The sequence below is a fragment of the Hemicordylus capensis genome, chromosome 2 (assembly GCF_027244095.1).
Source record: "Hemicordylus capensis ecotype Gifberg chromosome 2, rHemCap1.1.pri, whole genome shotgun sequence".
Classification (NCBI taxonomy): Eukaryota; Metazoa; Chordata; class Lepidosauria; order Squamata; family Cordylidae; genus Hemicordylus; species Hemicordylus capensis.
In genome coordinates this window covers 155,603,350-155,628,010 of record NC_069658.1, presented here as the reverse complement: position 1 = coordinate 155,628,010, position 24,661 = coordinate 155,603,350, and the positions used below count along the sequence as shown (strand labels likewise).

Sequence of the window (24,661 nt, the reverse complement as noted above, 5' to 3'; positions counted from 1 at the left end):
AACGTCAGTGCCAGGGGTCTCTAAAATCTCACTGTCATCTTCCCCATGCTAAACTCTTCCTGTGTATATAATATCCACCAAGCCCTTGAGGAGGAGCGTAGCCATTTTCTAATGGTAGATGTGGCATTTTGTAAAGTGACCATGATTCTTCAGGGAGAGGAATAAATGAGAAATGAAGATTTTTATTGTTGCAGGCTCTAGATGGGAATAGGAGACATTTATTATGAATGAGTAGGAAAACAGAGAAATGTGTGCATGTGGGTGGGGCTGGGGAACATAGAATTAATGCTTTCCTCAGTGATAGATAGTTGTAGGCTATGAGGTGATAGATCTGTCCTTTGGCAGAGCTTCCAGAGGCACTGGCATCCAAGGTCAATCTGTGTATTTTCCTCCTCTCTACTATGCCAGGGTTTGTGAAAGGAAGTCACAATGCTGATGAGGGGGGAGGGGAGAAAAAGGCTTATATAGGCTCCATTCTAGAGCAGAAGGTTTGAATGGCTGACTATCATCTTGTGCAGCAGTGAACTTGGACAGGAGTGATAGGTAGAGAGAAGACTTGGGCGAGATATGGCCAACTGGAAAAGACTTCCATCTGCGGTGAGTTCTGCCTTCTTGCCCATCTTTCTTTCCCCTCTCTTAGGGCTTTCCCAAATCTTGAAATCTATGCACGCAGGGTGTTTGTGTGGGCCAAATTCCAGCTTTCTGAGTGGTAAGGACATTTTCAGCACATGATACAACAACTGTGCTGAAGCTAAGCAGGCCTGAGCCTGGTCAGTGCCTGGGCACTGGGAAGGCCAGGTATGGCGCCTTGAGTTCCATCATGATGGAAGAAAGACGGGCTAGGAATATAACCCTTGCTAAACCGGGCAAAAATGCATCTTTTAAAGTGGTGGCTCTCATATATTTAGCAGAGGGGAAGCAAAGGTCCCTATTAAGCCCAGAATAGTGTTACTCCCATGGTCTATTGCTGGGGTCTCCCTTGGGACAGGGAAGCACCTTGTCATTCTTTCTGCTATGTAAACCACTTTGAAATGTGTGTGAGTGTGTGTATGTGCGTTTGAAAAGTGGAATACTAATACTAATAACATGAATACTAATACTATCCCATTTGGGATAGTGTATCCCAGTCTTGCTATCACAAAAGCTGGTCTTGTGGTAGCAAGCATGACTTGTCCCCTTAGCTAAGCAGGGTCCACCCTGGTTGCATATGAATGGGAGACTTGATGTGTGAGCACTGCAAGATATTCCCCTCAGGGGATGAAGCTGCTCTGGGAAGAGCAGAAGGTTCCAAGTTCCCTCCCTGGCATCCCCAAGATAGGGCTGAGAGAGAGATTCCTGCCTGCAACCTTGGAGAAGCCACTGCCAGTCTGTGACAATACTGAGCTAGATGGATCAGTGGTATAAGGTAGCTTCCTATACTCCTTTGACACATTTCAGAATGTATCAAAGAAGAGATGCACATTTTCAGATTTTTCTAGCAATCAAGACACCATGACTATATGTATAAACAATTTCAGCCTTCTAGGTTATATAGAAGTACTTTGACTCAGAATGGCACCTGAACCCATCTTAAGTATCTTAACTCAAAATATTCAAAAATGGTTAAGATACTTCCATGAAGCACTGAAAACAGGTTCTTATTACATAGCCCAAGAAACCGTGATTGCCAGAAAAATGTGAAAATTTAGCATTTGCCTACTTGGGAAATTGGGAAATATGAAGTGTACTTCCAAAATACCCCCAAAATAAGTTCAGTACACACACAGCCCAAGGCATCTTGACTAAACTCTGAAAAATGGAACATATTTATATAGAACAGTCAAAAACCCCAGGGTATGGAGGCCTGTGCTCCAACACAGAGCAAACAAAACCACACACAGGGAATGTAATATTTTGTGGAAGTTCTGTTGATGCTTCCCAGCCTTGAATGAGACTGGGAAAGGAGGATTTGCAGTAGCAGCCAGGAATGCACCACATCCACATGCACATATACCATTGAAAGTAATGCAGTGGTGTACATCCAACTGAAGCTGTTGTCCATCCACAATGTGTTACTTTTAATGAGATGCACATTCAGCTCTAAATGCACATATCCATCCCCATTTTGCCCCAGCTATTCACATGTGATTAGAGCTGGACTGAGACAAAAGTCATGTCCAGGCATATGAACCGCCCAGGGCGCTTTCCAGACTAGACCCTACAATGGGGTCAGGATGTATCTCGGAAGTGTGCTTCCACACTTTCTGCGTCGTGACAGCAGGGTACTGTTCACATTTCCAATGCCTTGTTTTGAATTTAATAACTGCAGTATAGAGCTAGGACGTCATATATCCGGCGTAAAAAGATTGCTGTTTTTTCGGGTTGTTAGTTTCCGTGAGACTGCTCCCCCTGCTGTTTATGTTTTGAATGCGACTTGCCCAAATGGAGGCATTTTGTTGCTGATAAACCGCTAATCTGGAAAGTGCCCAGGGACTTTTTTTTGTATAGGGTAGTATACAAATTTAATAAATAAAGAAATAAATGTGACACAGCCCTGCTGGGCAATAAAACTGCCAGCATTGGGAGCACCAATTTAGAATGAAGGTAATGAAAGGAGTTAGTTTGCTCTTAGTCACATCATTATGGATTTATATCTGATTAATGGCATGGTGCCCTGACGTCATTCATGTAATCTCTGGTTGGCTGGGATCATGCTGCAAAGTAAACAACCCCCCCCCAAAGGGTAAACAAAAGTAGTGGGTGATCAAGGAAGCAATAAAAGCAGTACAAACATGTACCAAAAAAGTGGGAAAAGTATGGAAGATGGGATTGGATGGGAAGCAGATGTAGTTATATACAGCTAGCAACTGTTACCCAAATCACCAGGGTCCTGTGTGTATGTATGTCTTTATTTATTTAGTTAGTTTGGAATACTTAAGCCTAATTAATGTGCAGCTGAAAAGCTCACTTACAACATTTTAAGGAGCAATTGGTAAAGTAAGAGGCTTCTCTTATCTTGCTCACCGTGTTCTCTCCCCCACCCCCCACCCCCATCTAGAGAGGAAAAAGAAGTGTTGATAATAGGTCATTGGCAGATGTATCTCTTTTCTCCTGTCACGCTTCCTGCTTGCAAGATGATCTGGGGTCTCGCACTCACTTCCTCTTTTCTTCCTATTAATTGCTATTCTAAGAGCTGTATGGTTGCAGGGAAGCCAAGTCATGAGCAGGTTTAAGAACTGTCAGTGGGCCATCAGTGTGGGAAAAATGTGCTTTGCATTCTTTTTGCGACTCAACAGAACAGTGAGTCAGTCCCTGCCTGGCTGCTGCTGGTAGAGCGGTGAGCGGCGTAAGATAAAATGAGAAAGGGGGAGAGTCCCTGTTGGGAAAGCTAACCGCAGGTGGTGCCAGTGGGGCCAGTTACACCCATACTGTTAGACCTAAAGGAGGCAGCAAGGAAAAGTTCAATTGGCATGCATTACTGCTTTAAATGGAAAGCCAGAGTGACTGTACCTGCATTCATTTTAAAAGTGAACCTGGCTACAGACTTCTCAGATTCATGGAACAAATAGTAAGTGTGCTGCTGTACCTGTGTTCAACGTAATGTGTGAATAACTTGTACCTGGGTACAGATCTGTAACTGTGTATGCTGTACACTTGTAATACAAGTGTTAAACATAATGTCTAAAGAGGTCTATAAGATCTAGTACTTTGGAAGCAGTGCCACCCCTGCTGCCAATGCACACTTAATTTAGGAACATAGGAACATAGGAAACTGCCATATACTGAGTCAGACCATTGGTCTATCTAGCTCAGTATTGTCTTCACAGACTGGCAGCGGCTTCTCCAAGGTTGCAGGCAGGAATCGCTCTCAGCCCTATCTTGGAGAAGCCAGGGAGGGAACTTGAAACCTTCTGCTCTTCCCAGAGCGGCTCCATCCCCTGAGGGGACTATCTTACAGTGCTCACACATCAAGACTCCCATTCAGATGCAACCAGGGCAGACCCTGCTTAGCTATGGGGACAAGTCATGCTTGCTACCACAAGACCAGCTCTCCTCTTTTAAAGTACATAAGAGACTAAGAGCAGGAGAACAAATGAACTCCCATAGCTGGATCAGAACAACAACAACAATTTATATACTGCTTTTCAACAAAAGTTTCCAAAGCAGTTTACATAGAGATATAATAAATAAAGATGGTTCCCTGTCCCCAAAGGAATCACAATCTAAAAAGAAACATAAGAAAGACACCAGCAACAGCCACTGGAGGGATGCTGTGCTGGGGGTGGATAGGGCCAGTTGCTCTCACCCTGCTCAATACAAAGAATCACCACTTTAAAAAGGTGCCTCTTTGCCCAGTTAGCAGGGGCAATGGTCCTTCTGGTCCAGTACTCTCCAACTGCACCCACTCAGAATCCTTTGGGCAATCTACAAGCAGGGAGTGAAAATGATGGCCACCCATTGTTCGTCTCAGGCTTCAGGTACTCAGAGGCATACTGGCTCTAGACATAGACCTGCCTGCCATGAATCTGTCCAATCCTTTTCTAAAGCCTACTAAAACATCACCACGTCTTGTATTATTATTTCTTATTTACACAGTCAGACAGGTGTTATTGACTGGTTTGTTATATCCAGACATCGAGTCCTTCCCAAGGACCTAGGACGGCTGAATTTTATTATCAGTGTTGTTGCTGTTATTATAGATATCGTCGCAGAATATAGGCTGTTCCCAGTAAAGCTACTGTTTGTAACTGGCTGATGGTGATTTCTGTGGCCCCTTATGGTGTTGAGGTGCTCTTCAAGGTCTTTTGGAATTGCACCTAGGATGCCAATTACCACTGGGATTATTTTGATCTTCTTCTGCCACAGCCTTTCAATTTCAGTTTGTAGATCTTTGTATTTTGTGATTTTTTTCTATTTCTTTTTCTTCTGTTCTGCTATCCCCTGGTATTGCTATGTCAGTTATTTTGACTTGTTTTTCTTTCTTCTCGACTACAGTTATATCTGGTGTATTGTGTGGCAGATGTTTATTTGTTTGTAGTTGGAAGTCTAATAATATTTTTGCATCTTCATTTTCTACCACTTTTTCAGTTTTATGGTCCCACCAATTTTCGGCTACAGGTAGCTTGTATTTTTTGCAGATGTTCCAGTGTATCATCCCTGCTACCTTGTCATGCCTTTGTTTGTAGTCAGTCTGTGCGATCTTTTTACAACAGCTGATTAGGTGGTCCCCTGTTTCATCTGCTTCTTTACAAAGGCGGCACTTGCTGTTTGTCTGTGGATTTTTCGACTTTTGCTCTCATTGCATTTGTTCTTAGTGCCTGTTCTTGTGCAGCCAGTATTAAACCCTCTGTTTCTTTCTTCAAGTTGCCATTCTTAAGCCATTGCCAGGTCTTGGTGATGTCTGATTTTCCACTTATATTGTGCAAATATTGACCATGCAGGGGCTTATTTCTCAATTTTTCTTCTCGGTTCTTGACTTGTTCTTTCTTGTAGGCCTGCTTTCTTTCATTGGTGTTGAATAGTTATTGACCATTTTAAGTGCATCTTAAATTGACCTTATTGACCATTTTAAGTGCATCTTCTTCACTGTCCTTGATATATTCTTCAAGGCCTCTTTTCTCCTCCTCTACTGTTTGATGGACTTGCAGCATTTCTCTTCCACCTGAGCTGCGAGGGAGGTATAGCCTATCTACATCACTGCGTGGGTGCAGAGCATGATTGATGGTCATTATTTTCCTGGTCTTACGATCCAGCGTCTCTAGCTCTGCCTGGGTCCTATTATTCCTGCAGTCTATTATTCCTGCGGTGTATCTGATAACAGGTATAGCCCAGGTGTTTATGGCTTGTATGGTGTTCCCGCCATTGAGTTTGGACTTGAGGATTTTTCTAACTCTCCTGATGTATTCACTTCCAATTTTTCTTTTAACTTCAGTGTGTGCAATGTTATCAGCCTGGAGTATGCCCAAGTATTTGTAATGTTCTTTCTCTTCCAGGTTCTTGATGTTGCTTCCATTGGGCAGTTCTATTCCTTCTGTTTTTCTTATTTTCCCTCTGTTCATTATTAATGCAGCACACTTGTCTAGTCCAAACTCCATTGCTACATCGCTACTGAATATATGGACAGTGTTTAGCAGTGATAAGATTTCTGACTGGGACTTTCCATACAACTTCAGATCGTCCATGTACAGCAGATGGTTGATTTGACTTGATGTTTTAGATGTTTGGTATCCGAGGCCTGTTTTGTTTAGTATTTGTTAAAGTGGAGTATTGGCAATTACAAACAACAGAGGGGATAGTGAGTCCCCTTTGAAAATACTTCTTCTAATGCTAACTTGTCCAAGTGTCTCGTCATTGATAGTTAACTGTGTACTCCACATGCTCATTGCTTTTTTCAAAAATAAATATCTGAATGTTTTTGCTGACACCAGTTGTTTCTAAACATTTTAGTATCCATGTGTGAGGCAATGAGTTGAAGGCTTTCTTGTAGTCAATCCATGCAACACTTAGATTTGTTTTTCTTCTCTTGCAATTTTCTAAAATCATTTTGTCAATCAGCAGCTGGTCTTTTGTGTCTCTGGTTTTCAGGCAATTTCCTTTCTGTTCAACTGGAAGCTGTTTGTTAGTTAATAAATGTTGCATTACTTCATCTGCTCTTATTCCAGTTAATAATTTGAACATGGTTGGCAGGCAGGTTATCAGTCTATAATTTCTTGGAACTGCACCTTTTGCTGGGTCTTTCATGATGAGATGAGTTTTCCCAATTGTTAGCCATTGTTCAATATCACCTCCTTGCAAAAGGTGATTGAACTGTTTTGATAGTTGTTTATGAAGACTTGTTAGGTGTTTAAGTCAAAAGCCATGCAGTTCATCGTCACCTGGTACAGTCCAATTTTTAATTTTCTTTGCTCTTTCACTTATTAATGCTGCTGTTATTATTAGATCTTGCATTTGTTGGTTACATTTTTCGACCTCTTTCACCCAGCCTGCTTTTTTATTATAATCTGTTGGATTGTCTCATAATTTTCCCCAGAATTGCACTGTTTCTTCTTTATTTGGTGTTTCTATGTTTCTTGCCGTTTCTGCTTCTATGCTTTGGTAGAAACATCTCTGATTCGACTGGAATTGGAGATTCTGCCTGTGTTGTGTAATTCTGGCTTCGTATCTGCTAATCTTCTTTGACACTGCTGTTATTTGCTGCTTTATTATTTCCAGGACTTCTCTAATTTTCCTTGAATCTAGGTGGTATTTTTGGATCAGATACTGTTTGGTGTTTTCATTCTTCAGCTTCTTGTCTTTCATATCTTTCAATTTACTAGCATCTGATCTAAGCCTGGTGATTTTATTTTCTAATCTAATCTTCCATTTAGGTGATGTACTACTTTCTTTTTTGACAGATCCACTGATCTTATATCTGAGTTCTTGTGTTGTTATTGTTGCTGCACTGTACATTAGTTGGTTTGTTTCTTGCAAATTATTTGTTGTTATTTCTGCAAGTGCAGCATTGACATCTTTTAATGCCTGAGCAAGTTGTTTTTTGGCAACTGTTTTTAGAGCTGGAAGTCGAACCCTGGTGGTTGTTTGGTTCATGTGCTCAGTTATTTTTTGCTTAATTCTTGTTGCTTTTCTGTTAAACGGCATTCAGGTTTATGAGGTGAAGGAAAAGGGGAGGTTGCCTGGTTTTGATTTTGAAACAGTTCAGCAACAGTGGCATCCTCTATTTCCTCCACCTCCTCCACCTGCGCCTGAGCAACTTCTTCAGTTGGTGGTAATTCTTCTTCCATATCTTGAGCCTGTGTTGCTCTTTGCAGTTCTTCCAGCTCAACTCCTGTGAATATTTTATTTCTTATTATGAGTCTTCTCTGGTCTGCTAGCCTTTGTTCTGTTATTTCTGTATCTGGATGCTTCTCTTTCCAAATTTGGTACATTCTTTTTAAATAACCTCTTCTAGTTGGACTAGACTTGTAATAGCAGATCATTATTTCCTTGTTGGCATTTTTCGTATATTTTTTCTGGTTAAGCGATGTTTCTTCCAGTAACTTTGCAGTCTCCAGCCCTGGTTGCTCAACTGAAGATCCTGAGTCCTGTTGCCCACTTGCCACCAGATGTCCAGGGACTCCAGCACCTGGTGTGGTCCTTGTTGAGCTGGGCGACCACCGATCCGGTATAGATTTATTAAAGTTACATCTCAGCATATTGTTGATGGGAGAGGCACTCTTCGTCTGGCTCCTCTGGTGAGATCTGTCCTGTATGGTTGAACCTCTGGCATAGTTCTCACCTTCCTCAGAGCACGCAAGCCTCCCAACCAAGCCAAGGTAGTTCCTCTCTGGGGGATTATTATTATTATTTAGATTTCTATACTGCCCTTCCAAAAATGGCTCAGGGCAGTTTACACAGAGAAATAACAAATAAATAAGATGGATCCCTGTCCCCAAAGGGCTCACTATCTAAAAAGAAACATAAGATAGACACCAGCAACAGTCACTGGAAGTACTGTGCTGGGGGTGGATAGGGCCAATTACTCTCCCTCTGCTAAATAAAGAGAATCACCATGTTAAAAGGTGCCTCTTTACCAAGTTAGCAGGGATTGTCGCATATATGGAGGGGGGAAACCCCATTTTTCTCCTTATACTAAACCTTAGAGTCACCTAAAGTATTTGAATGTCAGTAGATTCAGAACAGGACCCCTCCACACAGACCAAAAAAACCGACCCATGATATTTCTTCATGCAGTGAACAATTGCAGAATTCACTGCCACAATGAGATGATGAATATTTGCTCCGATGGGTTAGATAAATTCATAGCAGAGAGGTCAATCAACAACTATTAGTTATAATAGTTCCATGGAACCTCCAGGTGCAGGAGTAGTATTTATTTATGTATTTATTTATTTATATTCGATTTCTATACCGCCCTTCCAAAAATGACTCAGGGCAGTTTACACAGAGAAATAATAAATAAATAAGATGGATCCCTGTCCCCAAAGGGCTCACAATCTAAAAGTATACCTCTCAATGCCAGGTACTAAGGACAAACAGGATGGGAGGGCTTTTGCCTATGCCCTGCTTGCAATCTTTCCAGAGGCATCTGGGTGGTGGATGACATGTACCTTGGTCTGATCTAGGAATACATTTTTGTTCTTATTGGTGTTGTTATTTATATAGCACCATAAAGGTTTATGACACTTTTAAAACTCTTAGACATGAACACAGGTCCCTACCCCAAACAGCTCACAGTCTAACCTTGGACACAAGGGAGACAGTGGAGGGGGGAAATAGAGGCAGGGATAAGCACTTAGACTTAGTCACAGTTGGGTATGGGGACCAAGGCGCTGCACTGAAGATTTCACAGAAGAGGTGCCTTTTGAGAGGGGATCTGAAGTAAGGAAGAGAGATGGTACCACACAGGTATCGTTGGAGGCAATTCTGAACATAAGAGGCAGCAAGGGAGGAAGGATGGAGCAGAAGACGTTTGGGCGGCTGAGGGAGGTGGAGATACAAAGTTAACGGGCAGGGACAGAGGTGCACCTAGGTAATTTTGGAGCCTGGACCTAAAGGCCTTTGGAGGCCCCCCCTCCCCTTCAAATTAAGCATCATTATGCTCTGCCAGGCAACCACACCACCTGGGACAGACTAAAAAGGATTTGGGAGGCCCCAGGGGCTGTGGAGGCCCTGGACTTTGGCCCCAAAGTCCAGGGGTAAGAGTGCCTCTGGGCAGGGATATTTGGGGATATAAAAAAGGAGAGAGAAGGGGGTAGAGGCAAGGCCATGGGAGGCTTCGAAGAAGGTCAAGATTTACCTTCTGCTGGATTTGGTGGACAGAAAGCCAATGTAGGGACAGCAGCAGAATTCTGGATAGGTATGACGGGGCAAAAGTGTGCCCTTCAGTTGTGCTGCTGCTTAGACTTTTGTATACTGCCTTTGGACAACACTGATTTAATTAATTGCCAATGCATTCTTAAACCAATTCAAATATACCATAAATGAACTGGCAGAGGGAAGCCCACAAATATATGAACAGAGAACTCCGGATGTTTGAGTTCCATCCTTCAGGCTTCAAAGTGCCTGAATGTTTCTATCTCCTCCCTCCTTGCTGCCTGCTGTCTCTCCCTCTTCCCCCTCCCTCCTCCTTCAGGGATCCCTCCTATCACACACCTGATATTCAATCCTGGCTGTGTTAATGCCTCTTGCTCAGATCAGATGTGGCTTTGGGGGAGTCATGTGACAGAAGAAGGTTGCTATAAATATAGTTAAACCCTGCAATCACTGCCCCAGACGCCTTTGGGGGCAGGAAAAAAAGAAAGTGAGAAAGACATAAGGAATAGGGAAGGAGAGAGAGAGAGGCAGGCAGAGGCCATGCCTTGGACCGGTCAGCTGTGGGGGTCCGGTGTTTGTCTTGCAGCAACCTTGCCCCAGCTCAGCAAAGGGTGAATGTAGTGCTATGGAGCATCCAGAGAGCAAGACTGCTGGTGCCAAGAAGGACACAGCATTGTGGGGAGGTGCCCCTCAGTATGACTATATCAACTTTGAATCCTGCACCAGTTATGGGATCCCATTGGAGGCAGGGCACGAAGCCGGGGGGACCGAAGACAACGTGCATTACCAGGAGAAGGCCCTCAACCACATGCAGGTAGGGTGGACAGTGGGGGCATGGAATGGGCCGTCATGTCGGCATGGACTTCTGGGCCCTGCTCACTGCCCACTTGCCGATCCCCGGGACAGGCCTCAGGTGGCTGGGAAATGGGCCTGACACAAAGTCAACCAGTGGGCAAAAGGTTGATGCAGGGAAAGGAACTGCCTCCCAGTGTAATCAGTTGAATTAATGTGATGATAATACTAAATCAACTTAACCATAATTAAAGTGGTAATAATGATGACACCCACAGTGATCAAATGGATGCTGTGGGGATGAAGGAAAGGTCTAGGCCTCCGTTCAACCTGTACATCTAAGCCTCAGTTCAACCTGTCTGGCATAGGGATCACAAGAAGGTTATTTCTGCCTTCAGATCCCAAGACTCCGCTCTAGAACGTTGGAAAGGTGGTTTGCCCTTTTTAAGGGCCTCATTGGGTATACTCTGGGGAGTGCTTTAACTTGCGGTGTTGTTGGAATGGCCATAGTTGTGGTTTTAGGAGCTGGGCATCAAAACCGTGATCACTGGTTCTGCCCCTCCTCCCTTCTCAGACCATGCCAGGGTTCTCCTGTATATGGCAGGTAAAATATGGCTGTGCTAGAAGAGAGAATGGTAGGAAGGTGTCCTGTGCTGGGATACTCCTTGTGGGGATTTATAGGTCTTAGGCAGTGGTGTAGTACTGCAGGGATGGGCAAGGACGCAGTCCACTCCTGGTACTTTCTTTTCCCCCTCCAGGGTCTCAGCAGGGACGCCAGGCCATTAGCTTTCTACCCATTTATTACCATTCTGCCTCTTAGGAACATAGGATGCTGCCTTATACTGAGTCAAACCTTTGGTCCATCTCGCTTAGTATTGCCCACCAGGGTTTCTCAACATGTGGGTCCCCAGATGTAATTGGACTTCAACTCCCATAATTCCCAACCAAAGGCCACTGGGGATGGGGATTATGGGAGTTGAAGTCCAATAACATCTGGGGACCCACACGTTGAGAAACCCTGGCCTACACTGACTGGCAGCGGCTCTCCATGGTTTCAGGTAGATGTCCTTCCCAGCCCTTCCTGGAGATTCTGCCAGGGATTGAACCTGGGACTGTCTGCATACAAGGCCTATGGTGGACTAGTGTCAGGATATCCTAAAATGAATGTCAGAATGCCCACTGAAATGCACTGTTTAATTCTTGTTCATTCCCTAGAGTCTACATGATCCTTGACTGCTTGTAACAGAACGCCCCCACCCACCCCGCCCAAAAAATAAATTAAAAATAAAATAAAATTATTGCATCTATCTAAGTGAGCAGTGTTGCCATTGGGATGGATGTGGCTGTCAGGGTGCGTGTGACTATAGGGGCTCTCATGGAGAGCACTTGCATTTCTGATTTTGTGACTACATCACGGGTAAAATCTTTTTACCTACTTTCTATAACCCTTGTAGGAATCAGTTTTGCTTCTGAGACCCCTGTAAACAGATTGTTGCATATGTGCTCACGCCTCCATCTTCCAGGAAGCTCAGAGTGAGGTTTTAGTTTCACAGCAATCCTATGAAATAAGGATTGAAATAAGAATTAGGCTGAAATATAGTGGCTTTCCCAAAGGCACAGCAAGTAAGGGGGGGAACCCACAGACAAACCCTTACTTACACTGGTCCATGAAGATGGTTTGTTTTCTATAATCATTTTTGTGTGGGTGCAGATGATAAAAGAGGAAAGCAGCTGAGGAGGAAAGATTTGGAAGGCTGAGGCAGAAAGGCTTGGCCAAGCACATGGAATCCATTGTACATTTCTAGACTTGGCTGCATTTTGGAGATAGGGAGAGTTAGCTATCAGAGTTCATATAGTATGAGGCTTTGGTACAAGTAAAGAGAATTAAATGGGTGTATCGTGTGAAAGCAAAATGTGCAAACATTGCTTCGAATAACTCCTTTTAAGATGCTTGGGCATGCTTCTTGAGAGGATTTTGTATGAATTGAGGAGCTGATCATTCTTCATGGGTTCATGTCTTAATTCATTCTTTTTTGATAAGATGTGGAGATAGTTATTACAAAATATGGCCATTACTGCAAATACTGAGTGCCTGTGCAAAGATTCTTGGCAACAGTTTATTGAGAACAGAAGTCTTACTTCCTTCATTGACATAAATATGGCAGTCATCTCACTGGGATCCAAGGATTATTGGCATGTGACGAGGGAGACCAATACTTTTCCAGCTTAACTCAAATTAAACCCAACAGTATCTAAAGAAATAATATCAAACATGTGTCATGTACATAACAGCTTTAACAAAAGCTGGTCACCCATGTAGCAAACATACTGTAATGACACAAAAAGTACACATTTTCCCATGTGTACACACTCTTTTATTTTCTTAATTAGACATGTGTATGCATATAAAACATTCAGAAATGTGCCTTGTAGAAACCATATGTGTTGCAGAAAGATAATTTTTAACACATGTCGCCTATTATATATCCTTCAGTGTCATAATACAGACAGACATACTTCATTAATGGGAAATATTCCTTGGCAGTCTGGAATAGTAGACTACAGCTGACCCGAAACTATTCAGAGATTTTTTTTGTTAAAGATTTCAGAAAAGCCAAAAACCAGCTCCACTTTTAAGTTAGGAACATAGGAAGCTACCATATACTGGGTCAGAACATTGATCTATCTAGCTCAGTATTGTCTACACAGACTGGCAGCAGCTTCTCCAAGGCTGCAGGCAGGAATTGCTCTCAGCCAGGGGTGTATCTAGAGTAGGGCAGGCAGGGCACGTGCCCTGGGCACCACTTGAAGGGGGGCGCCATTTTTTAAAATAATTTTTTTAAATGGCCGCCGAAAACAAAATGGCCACCGTGAATGCTCAAATGACCTCTGTGAGGCCCTAGGCCATGCCAGGCCTCACAGAGGCCATTTGAGCATGCGCGGTGGCCATTTTCTTTTCAGCCACCATTAAAAAAAATTTTTTTTTAAATGGCCACCGCACATGCTCAAATGGTCCCTGCAAGACCCTAGAGGCCAGCGGGGGGAGGGGGAACTTTGCAGACCCCACCCACGGCCTTTAGGAAGCTCCCAGAAGGGGCTACAGGGTAAAAAAAAATATTTTTAAAAAAATATAAGTCACTGTACACATATTCAGATTGACACTATGTACAGAGAATCAGGGCTTGTGAATACTGAGCAGAAGCTTATGAGCTAGGATTGTATTCATTTGCTCTTACTTTGCTTCTTGTGATAAGTGAGTTAAATGTGCTGTCTTAATAATATGGCTATTAATGGTGAGTTTGTCTTTGAATCAGTGTGCAATCCTTAGTATTAAGGCCCACTGGGAGTTTCTTGCTCTCTTTCTCTCATTTTAACTGCCTTTCTGAAATACTAGAATATATTCCAAGCAGTGACACAATTTACTCTGCATATCCTTTAATTATTTTCAGATTATCTGGGAAAAGTCAAATTCTCCATTTATTTTTAAAACTTATGTAATAGTGATGCTACAATGCATAGTAGAGAATTAGACAGGCACTTCTGTTTAGTTTTCCAAGTACACCTCCACATAGTATTTGGGTATTTCATGAGCCCCAGCCTACTGAAATTTGTAGTTTTCCAGCATTTTTTGGTCTGGCTATGTCCACTGCTGAATAGTTTTTGAAATATTAAAAGATTAATGAGCTTGACTTGTATTTTTGAGCTGATATTATGGTAAGGTTATCTGAAAGATGAGTGTCAGATGTTTGGACAAAGGGTGCAATTTCAGTGCTTGCCCTAGGCGCTATTTTCCCTAGATACGCCTCTGCTCTCAGCCTTATCTTGGGGATGTTGCCAGGGAGGGGACTTGGAACCTTCTGCTCTTCCCAGAGCGGCTCCATCCCCTGAGGGGAATATCTTACAGTGCTCACACATCAAGTCTCCCACTCATATGCAACCAAGGCAGACCCTGCTTAGCTAAGGGGACAAATCTGGCTTGCTACAACAGGACCAGCACACCTCGCATTCTTCAGTTATTTTCCTGCACTCTTTGTAAAGATGTTCATTTATTAACAGTGCCCTAACTTGCCCTCAGTGATGTCATAGATAGCCAAACATTATTTGCTATGCATTGTTATGGCATCATCCCATAGGTGTGTATGACCCCTGATTGGATGAGATCACTCATGTGCCTAATTCAGAAACCTCAGCAGTGAGGGGAAGGGATAAACAATCTGCACCAAAGATCAACAGCCAAGGGAAACAATAACATTGAACAAGGGTGGTGTGTTTTTTTTAAGTGAATATTCACGCAATATAATACATGTTTGAGAGGAAATACATTGTTCACTGAAATTGCTTGTTTCTGCCTGAAAACTGAAACTGGAGGATATTTGGCATAACTATAATACTGACTCCAGAGGTGAAAAATGGAGATTCTCTGCAGCATACTGGCATGCTGGTTTCTTTGCATCATACTGGTATGAGTTAGGAGAGAGGCTACAGGAACGGAGCTGAAGGGACGTATAATTGCAAGGAAACTGCAGTTTGATAAATGGAGAAAGCGTTACCATTCTTCAATTGCAAAGATTGCCAGTTGAATTTGGATCTGTTATGACTCTCACTTGGGAAGTCCAAAAGGAAGTATTCCCACTGCTATGCAATGCTAATGAAGGGTTAAGCAATAAAGGCCAAGAGCATTGGCAGAGGTATGAGAGGGAGCCTTGGACAGAAATAGCAAGGGGCAAGATTGTGTAGTGCAAGCCAGGACTGCTATGCTTTGCTGGAACTATTGCAGGAGGTGAGGAGTTCAGGATTTGGACGGACAAGGGAATTCCTGATGAGATTGAGGAAAATGGAAAGGAGACTGAACTTTGTGCACCACCAGCTACTTTATGTGGAGTCCGGGACAAGAATAGTAAATGGGAAACCTGTGAAATCATCACATAGGGACATAGGAAGCTGCCATATACTGAGTCAGACCACTGGTCTATCTAGCTCAGTATTGTCTTCACAGACAGGCAGCGGCTTCTCCAAGGTTGCAGGCAGGAATCTCTTTTAGCCCTATCTTGGAGAAGCCAGGGAGGGAACCTGGAACCTTCTGCTCTTTCCAGAGCGGCTCCATCCCCTGAGGGGAATATCTTACAGTGCTCACACTTCTAGTCTCCCATTCAAGTGCAACCTGGGCAGACCCTGCTTAGCTAAGGGGACAAGTCATGCTTGCTGCCACAAGACCAGCTCTCCTCTCTAACCGTCCACCTCTCCTCTCATCACCATCCACCACAGTAAACATCTTCAGAATGCACTGAGTTAACTCATGCCAGGCCTTCCACAGACTTCCTTTGTGACTGTATTCTAAAGTTCAGGTTCAGAAATGCATTCAATCCTGAGTATTAGTTATTTACACAGACTGTGAAACGTTGTCTTTATCCCATTTCATTTCTTTTACTCAGCGTTTCAGCTTCTCCTTGCTTGGTGTTTACACCCTTCAGATATTTGTGGGCTGTTATCATGTTGCTTCTTAGTCATCGTTTAGCCAGCTCTTTTAATCTTTCTTCTCAGGTCAGTCTCTCCAGCTGCTCTCCAGGATCTCCTGCAATTTTTCAGGGCCTTCCTGGCACCGCTCCCAACTCATGGCATAGCAACATGCTGCAGAAATTCTCTTTAGAACTAGCTTGTACCATTCAGGGTGCATGTGTTAGAGAAATAGTCAGTCTAATTTTCCATTTTGACTGAAAGGGGTATTTTGAGTCATGTGCCTTCCAGAACATAGCCAGAATTTTTTTTTGAGGGGAGATAAACATAAAGGCATAATGGTGGCAGACTAATCTGTGGGCTGTAAATTAATATAGAACAATTGAAAACCTAAATACAAGTTATGGTTAGAGAGTTAAATATTATTTGTCTATTTAAAATAAGTCTGCAAAAATGTTATTTATGATGCTTTTAAAAATGTAAATGAGCAACATAGCATTTTACAAATATTATAATAATTAAATGTACGAGTGCTTGTTGGTAATCCCAGTGCCTTTGCACTTGTTGGATAGAAACTGGGAAGGAGGAAACTATTTCTTATTGGATAACTGGGTAGAACACTGCTAGCAAGTTTACCTTATACCTATCTGCAAAGATAAGGGCTAGTGGTGTACAACCCAATCATGTGCTTCCTTCCTAACTGGAAGCAAGTCTCATTGTCTAGACTTACTCCAAGTGAATTTTAAGGGTTTCAGACTGACTGTACCTTACAAAAATAAGTAAAAATTCAGAGAAGGTGTCTGAATTATTCCTGAGGGGATGAAGTGTTTGAAGGCCTGAGGCAACCCGGACAAATTATGGCCCAAATAGAAAGACAATGGATTAGGTCCAAATGCCAAAGGAGCACAATAACTTTATTAGGACCAATTGAAATGTCACTAAGTAGTCAGCAAGTGTTTGAGTATTCCAGGGGTGTAGCTAGGGGAGAGGGGGCCCATGTTTGCTCTTCTCCCCAGCGGCCCCTCAGAGTGAGGGAGATAATGAAGAAAATAGGAGGGGGTGGAGCTTAGGGGGCCCTCAGGAGCTGGGGCCCCAGGTTCTTTGAACCCATCCACTCAATTATAGCTACAGCCCTGGAGTACAGTCATCCCTTGCCAACCACGGTTTTACCAACCATGGTACTGAGTATATGCGAATCGGAAATTGTGACAGGTCTTGCCAACTGGGACCCGTGTATCTGCGGTTGGTGAGGTTTTTTTTAGTGATGGGGGGGTTCCAGCTATTGGGGGGGGGGCGGGTTCAGAGGTTTGATCTGCTCATTCCTCTTGCTGACCTTGCTGTCTCTTGCCAATTTAAAATGCCTTTGAGCTATCTATCTATCTATCTATCTATCTATCTATTTATTTATTTGACATATTTTTATACCGCCCAAAACTTGTGTCTCTGGGCGGTTTACAACATTAAATCATTAGTTAAAAACAAAAACAAGAAATTTAAAACACAACAAATTAAAATTTTAAAACAATGCTCTATAACAACATTAAAAACAATCAAAACAGTATCAGTTAAAAGCCTGGGTGAACAGGTGCGTCTTTAGAGACTTTTAAAAAGCTGTCAGGGATGGAGAGGCTCTTATTTCACCAGGGAGCGCATTCCAAAGCCTCGGGGCAGCAACGGAGAAGGCCCGTCCCTGAGTAGCCCCCAGACAAGCTGGTGGCAAATGCAGACGGACCTCTCCTGATGATCTCAGTGGGCGGTGGAGTTCATAACGAAGAAGACATTCTCTAAGATATCCAGGGCCCAAGCTGTTTGGGGGGGGGATGTTCAAAAAATGTCCAGAGGTTCGATCTGCTCATTCTTCTAGGTGACTCTTGGCGATATTACAGGATTTTTTGTGATTTTAAAGCATTTTTTGGGATATTTCTTCCTTTATTTTTAGGTCTTTTTCCAGTTGTGGTTCCCCTGACCCTCCATAGAGTATGTTTCCCATAGACTGTAATGCCTCACCATCCACGAATTTGCCAACAGCAAGGTTTTGCCGGAATCAATGGAACCCTAGCGATTGGCGTGGGATGACTGTAATCCAGAACTCAGTCAGCATGATGGCCATTTGTAACAGCTTTCAGATGGAGCGTGAGAGGCAATATGCAGATTTGATTAAAGTAGCATCAGCCAGGTGCAAAACAGATTTAAGTTCACTGTGTCCCTTCACTTAAAAATAAAAATCCCAGTAGTTACTTGAATCTGTCTCCAGCACTAAGCAGAAAATAAGTTCCCTGCAAAGAGAGCAGAAGTAAAGAGAAGTGTGTTCTCAAGCCAAATAATAGAAAATATTTGTTCTAATTAAAACTTGTTAATATAAAAAGCTGGAAATTCATTTTAAGTGTTGCACTAGGCAAAGAGTCAGTAAAACCCAAATTGAGTAGCATCTAGTGCTTGGAGAGCATGGAGCTCTCCAACATTCTCCCCCCACCCCACCCGCCACACAGCCTGGGCAAAGTGCTTGAGTGAGTGGTGACAATGCAACTCCAGGACTCTTGGATGAGACTGGTCATCTGTCTAGATCCATTGCAATCTGGGTTGAGGATCTGGGTCACTGTGCTTCCATGGATCTGTTCCTACCTGCAGTGCTGATTGCAGAAGGTGGTGCTGGAAGGCTTCTGCTCAGCCCTTTGGCATTTCGGCTAAGAGGCCCCACAAGGTTGCATCTTGTGCTTCATGGCTCAGAAGCAATGCGAAAGCCACTGAGTGAGGTCATCTGGGGACTGAAGAGAGGTATCATCAGTACGCTGATGATACCCTCTCTATGATCCGATTTAGGTGAGACAGGAGCCCTACTGACGTGTTGGGTTCAGTATTCATACACGGAGGTCTTTCACATGACCGCATGGTCAAGGGCTACGGCTGGCTGTGCCGCGGGGAAGGCAGGAGCTTGCCTGCATTCCCCAGCAGACAAGCAGCGGCCACCCTCCCCTCCGCTGCCCCGCGCACCAACACGAACGGTGGTGCAGTGATGGCAGGAGCTGAGACCAGGAGGCCTTCTCCCCTCTCGCATTCCAGGGTGCCCTACGCTAGGAGTGCAGCCACTCCTTCTCCCTGGCTCACAGCTGGAAATGGTGGTGGGCTCGGGGGAAGCCTCTTAACCCGGGGGTGATCGCCCAGACGGGGCTAGGCGCGGGGGCAGCGCCAGAATACCCTAGCCCAGGCTGGGCCTCCCTAGCCTGGGCGAGGCTGCATGTTTGAACAGCCTCAATCTGTGTACAGTGTACAGATTGTGTACTCTGTATAGTGTACAGTTATTCACACTGCAGGTGGAGCAGTACACTTCCTATCTGTATCCTGAATTTCAGGGGGCCTTTCACTTTTAAAATGCAGGTATAGTCATTCACACAAAAACATACACGTGTGAACTGGCATCTGAATGCAAGTACAACATGTTAGGGTTGTTCACATGACCCACAGGGCTTGGGCTGGGGAGGGCTGAGGGGGAAGACAGGATCCTACCTACCACCCGCCACATCAACGTAGTCCCTTTGGTGAGCCACACAAGTTGTGCTGCAATGGTCGCCCGAGGTGGGATTGGGAGGAGGAAGTCCTCTCACATCCCATTATGCCCATGTGGGCTGCAGAGAGGCAGCCGCACTGCAGGTCGGGCTCTATGACTTCCACTCCTATTTTTAGAGCACCAACTATGCACACGACTGAACAGCTACTTCACTTTTACCTCAGTTTCAAACTCAGTTTATACAGTGGTTTAGGGGTGTGCACGGAACCGACTGGTTCGGTTCGAGTCCAGACTGGACTCGAACCAGACTGGGCCAGTTTGGTCTGGTACCTCCTCGAACCCGCCCCCCAGTCTGGTTCAGTCTGTGGGGGGTTCAAACATTTAAAATAATAACAATAATAATAATAATAATAATTATTATTATTATTATTATTATTATTATTATTATTATTATTATTATTAACTTACCCGCTTCAGTGGAGTTGTTGGAGGCGGCAGGTTTGTGTGTGTATGTGTCCGTCCGCTGAGGTTCCCCCTCCCCCCGCCGGCCTCCCTTCATGCCTCCCTCTCCAGTGCAGCAGCCATTTTGGAGGCCGCCGTGCTGCGCAATTGGCATCTGCATGGGGTCGGACCGAACAGGGGATGGTTTGGTTCAACCCCGAGCCTGTTTGCTCATCCCTATAAGGGTTCTCACAACTGGGCTAGTACTGCCCTACCCAGATAGGGCTGGTCATGAGATCAACCTCATGTCTGAATATGGCTGGCGGACATGCTGAGTTGATGTTTGGGATCAGCAATGGAGGACTGGATGAGAAACATGGGATCCTGGAGGGGTGTGCAGGCGTAAGCGGTCAAAAGGGCAGGACAGAAGAAATGTCCAATGCCATTACTGGGCCTGCTGCTTCTATTGCTGTGGCTGCCAGCAGGGGCCCTGGCGCAGAGGTTCTCAGAGCCATAGGATACAGAGCAAGTATCAATTTCCTCCAGATGAGATGGCAATAAGAAGCTGGACTCTATGCAGGCACTGGGACTCTGGCTTAAGGATGGGCAGGTTGTAGCTCCCCAAATAAGCACCTAAAGAGGGCAGTGGGGAAGGCATGCAATCCCAATAATGGAAGCTCCCACTAGCAGAGCCCAGCTGGTCAGAGTAGGGGAACTCCAGTGCCTTGGAATTGCTTCCACAGGCACACCCTGCCATTGATGCTCATTTCTCCCTATATTGAATGGGTGTGTGTGTGTGTGCCAAAGTCATACTTCGCCTAGGGTGCCAAAAACCCTAGGTCTGGCCCTGCTCCTGAAGAGTGATAATTTGGCCATGGTAAGTAATTCTAGACTACTGCAATGTGCTGCATATGGGTTTGCCCGATTATTTGGAAACAGCAGTTCATTACAAAACACAGTTGCTAGGCTGATTGGGATCAGTTGATAGGATCACATCTTTCCGGTGGTTAAAGAGTTCCACTGGCTCCTGGTCCATTTCTAGGCACAATTCAAAATGCTGGTGCTTACCTTTAGAGCTATACATGGTTTCGGACCTGGAAGGACCACCTTCTCCAATATGAGCCTAGGCCATCTTTGACATAGGTAATCTTTGGTGGTGGCACTGGTCCTCCTCTGGATGCCACTGTCATCTGAAGTGAGGTAGATAATAACCTTCTTGGTTGTAGTGCCTCATTTATAGAATGCGCTTCCTACCACTTTTTTATCTTCCCATGTCAAGCAGAATATTTATAATGGGCCCTGAGTTTTTAGAAAGCAAGGAGATCTATCCACAAGGTAGATCTTTTTAATTTCTGAAAAACCAGGAACCGTCACAATATTTATGCGGTGCAACCTCTTTCTCTTCCTTCAGATCCCTCCTCAGAATCTATATTTTCCAGAAAGCTGTTGGCTTGTCTCCATTGGCCTATTTTCACATGCAGCAGAATGAGGTGGTACAGTCATTAGGTGGTAGAAGGGACTGAACCACATCAGACAGCAGTTAGCAGATCACATTTTTACTGTTGGCCAACTTAAACCTTTTTTAAAAAAATCCATCCCTGCAAGTAGAAAAGAGAAAAATCCATCCCTGCAAGCATGCAGAGAGTGGGCAACACTAGGATCTTTCTCCCTACTAGCCGACCCCCACACAGAGCATCTGTGTGCTCTTTGGGGCTGGCTACCTCTCCCCACCCCAACCTGCCCCAGTTTCCGGCTGGGCCCAGGCTGCCGGATAAGAGTGCCGCCATGATGGCCAAGGTGCCGCTGTTGCGGCCAGGCCCGCCACCGCCTTGCCTCAGTGGCCGGGCCCACCGCCGCCTCGCCTCGCCTCGCCTCCGTGGCCCACCGCCACCTTGCCTCTGCAGCCGGGCCCACCGCAACCACCGCAGCTGCCGTTTCACCTCTGCAGTCGCCCGGCAGGCCAATCCTCCTGGGTGTGCCTCAGCCAATCAGGCGCCTCTGCCACCCAGCCAATCAGCTGGGTGCTGGAACACACATTTCAAGGCACACCCAGGAGAATTAATATAATAGATTGTGGTGTGTTTCCTTGGATTTGCAGGGAATTTTATATTTATTTATTTATTTATTTTATTGTTAGATTTATACTCGGCCTTTTCATTAAGAAAATTCCAAGGCTGCTCACAATAAAATTTAAAAACAAGATTATAAAAAAGACACATTAAAATATTGGGCTAAAAATATAAAAACAAATCTGATTTTTTAAAAAATTAAAACAAAAGCATAAAAACAGTACAAAATACAAGAAGCAGCAGTGGAGACAATATATATATATATATATATATATATATATATATATATATATATATATATATATGATGAGATAGCAATCAGAACTGACATCCTCCACTTACAGTGTGAAGTGATATGATCCCATCTATCATGTCAGGATTCAACCACCTCATCCTTCTGTGTGTGTAGACCCAGGCCCATAAAGGAGGGTAGAAAGTTATTGCTGGTCCAAAAGTACTTCCTCATGTTTGCTGCCCAATTTGCAGATGATGAAAATCAGAAGCAGTGTTAGAACAGATTAACATTCTAAACAGGGTGTTGTCCTCCTCTAGAACCACAGAGATAGTAAATACCAGTACTTGTGAGGTCCCTTAGACCCTATTCCCCCCCCTCCCCGGGGCAAAAGTGAAAGCTGCCCATAATGGGGAAATGCAGGACTGTAACTGGATAACAGCATGTCCATTCAGGAACTAAATTTCAAGTTTCTTTAGATAGCTGGTAGTTTTAATTCTCTGGGCTTCTAGTGAATTAATTATGATAATATTTACACATTAGAAACCTTAAATAAATGTGTTTTTTGAAGGCCCTGAATGAAACTGACATTTTCACTTAAAATGAAATGAGAACTCTAGTTTGTTTGTTTGTTTATATAAGTGGGCAATACTTCAGGTTCTGGGACTGCAAAGCATCAGGGGCTAACTGGACTCTCCTGTTTCCTGTGTCCAATAATAATATTTTCTTTCTGGAAGGAAATAAAATAATAATAATAATAATAATAATAAAGAATAATGTGTTAAACACACTTTGCCCTTTTTTAAACGAATGCATATAATTCTAGGATATTTATTTATTTCTGGCATTTACATATTGCTTTTCAGGCAAGCCTCCCAAAGCAGTTTACATAAAACTGTAAACAAAGCATAATACATGAAGCAAAACGTTTAGATCTTTACGTGGTGAGCTCTATAGGCTCACTTCTTTCTTTTCTGCTCCCCTCAGTGCAAGTCATGGTCTCTGGTTGCTCTGTGGTGGCCCTTGCGGGAGGGAGAGGCCACCTCTACTAGAACATGGGAGATGGATGGTGGCAGTTCCTAAGTCTGTCTGTCTCTTCTCTCTCCTCCCTTCCCAGCAAGATAGTTTCAGGTTATTCTGTGGTGTCACTTGAGGGAGGGAGCTGAATGTTCCCAAGATATGGGCTATGTGATGAAATCGGAAACCTTTCTTGAAGGCTACATTTGTTACAAAATGAATAACGTTTAAACACTGGAAGGAGACTGCTACTCCTAGAACTGGACATTGGGTGAGAGATAAGCAGTGAATGAAACATTTTATGGCATTTGGCAGAACTTTCTAGTAGAGGCTAAAGGGGGTTGTTCCTTTTCTACACGCCAACCTTGCTTGAATAAGTTCTTGGACAACCCTTTCCTCCCAAAGTAGTATATTATAGTTCTCAGTGGTAACAGGAGAAGGAATGAGACATAGAGGAATGGGGAAGAGGGTTATTTGTGACACTATAAAATGTTAAAACTCAGTAAACTCATAATTAAAAATATATAAGTCCTCTAAGAGGCCAAATAAGAAACTTGGCACACATATGTGACACTTTTTTTGGTAAAAGTGTTGCCACTCCTGGTTTTGCCTGGAGGATGTAGATTAAGGGGGACAGGCTGAGAATTTTAAGTATTCAAATGGATAGAAGAAAGAAGAGAGAGAACAATTGTTCACTGTATCCACTGAGGAATTATCTGGATGCAAAGTCCACCTCAGGCTTGTTTTGGATATCCTTGGGTAAGTCTCTATGAGCCACTGTTTTCATATAATGAAATCTACTCCAAAGTGTTGTGTGGGTTTATTTATTTGTTTGTTTAACATATTTATATACCACCCCAAACATGTCTATTTACAACTTTGAGATGCTCTCTACATTTAGGATCACTGACATTCTTTCCATCTACCCTCATCCTGCAGCATGGTGGAGGAGAAAGTGGGGTTATACACATCTCAAAAGTAGCTGGATGTCAAATAGAAAATATTCCCCTATCTAGACAACAACAACAACGACAATCTAGAGAATATTTGTCAACTATTTTTAAAGGAGAATTTCTTTAAGCAAATTAATTTCAGCCCTAATTCTACTCAGTTTTGTACAGGAGAACTTCCTGCTAAAACTTCCCCCTTCTCAAGTAGTTCACAGCTGTACGTGTCTCAATCTATGATCATCTTGTTCTATGCTTGTTGTTCCCCTTCTTGCCCTTACCCCTCATTATTCTGTACTAGATGAAAGGTTTATAATAAGTATGCTTATCTAGGAGGATCTGGAGAGGTGATATTTATTTGTTTATTTTATAATGCATTTATATCCCGCCAAAACGAGCATCTCAAGGCAGT

General features: G+C 43.6%; 1 protein-coding gene across 5 annotated transcripts in view; it reads left to right on the top strand.

Annotated features, from left to right (window-relative positions):
* The first annotated feature begins 521 nt into the window (after positions 1-521).
* The window catches only part of CLCN1 (chloride voltage-gated channel 1), a 114,626-nt gene continuing 90,486 nt past the window's right edge, over positions 522-24,661 (top strand). For 3 of the 5 annotated variants that reach the window (XM_053300579.1, XM_053300580.1, XM_053300578.1), the window contains exon 1: positions 10,262-10,606. In XM_053300579.1, coding sequence (XP_053156554.1) covers positions 10,418-10,606 — 189 coding nt within the window. In that variant the 5' untranslated portion in view covers positions 10,262-10,417. Of the gene's footprint in view, positions 598-10,261; positions 10,607-23,763; positions 24,062-24,661 lie in introns of those variants that run through there. The other 2 variants (XM_053300582.1, XM_053300581.1) reach the window with 2 other exon arrangements.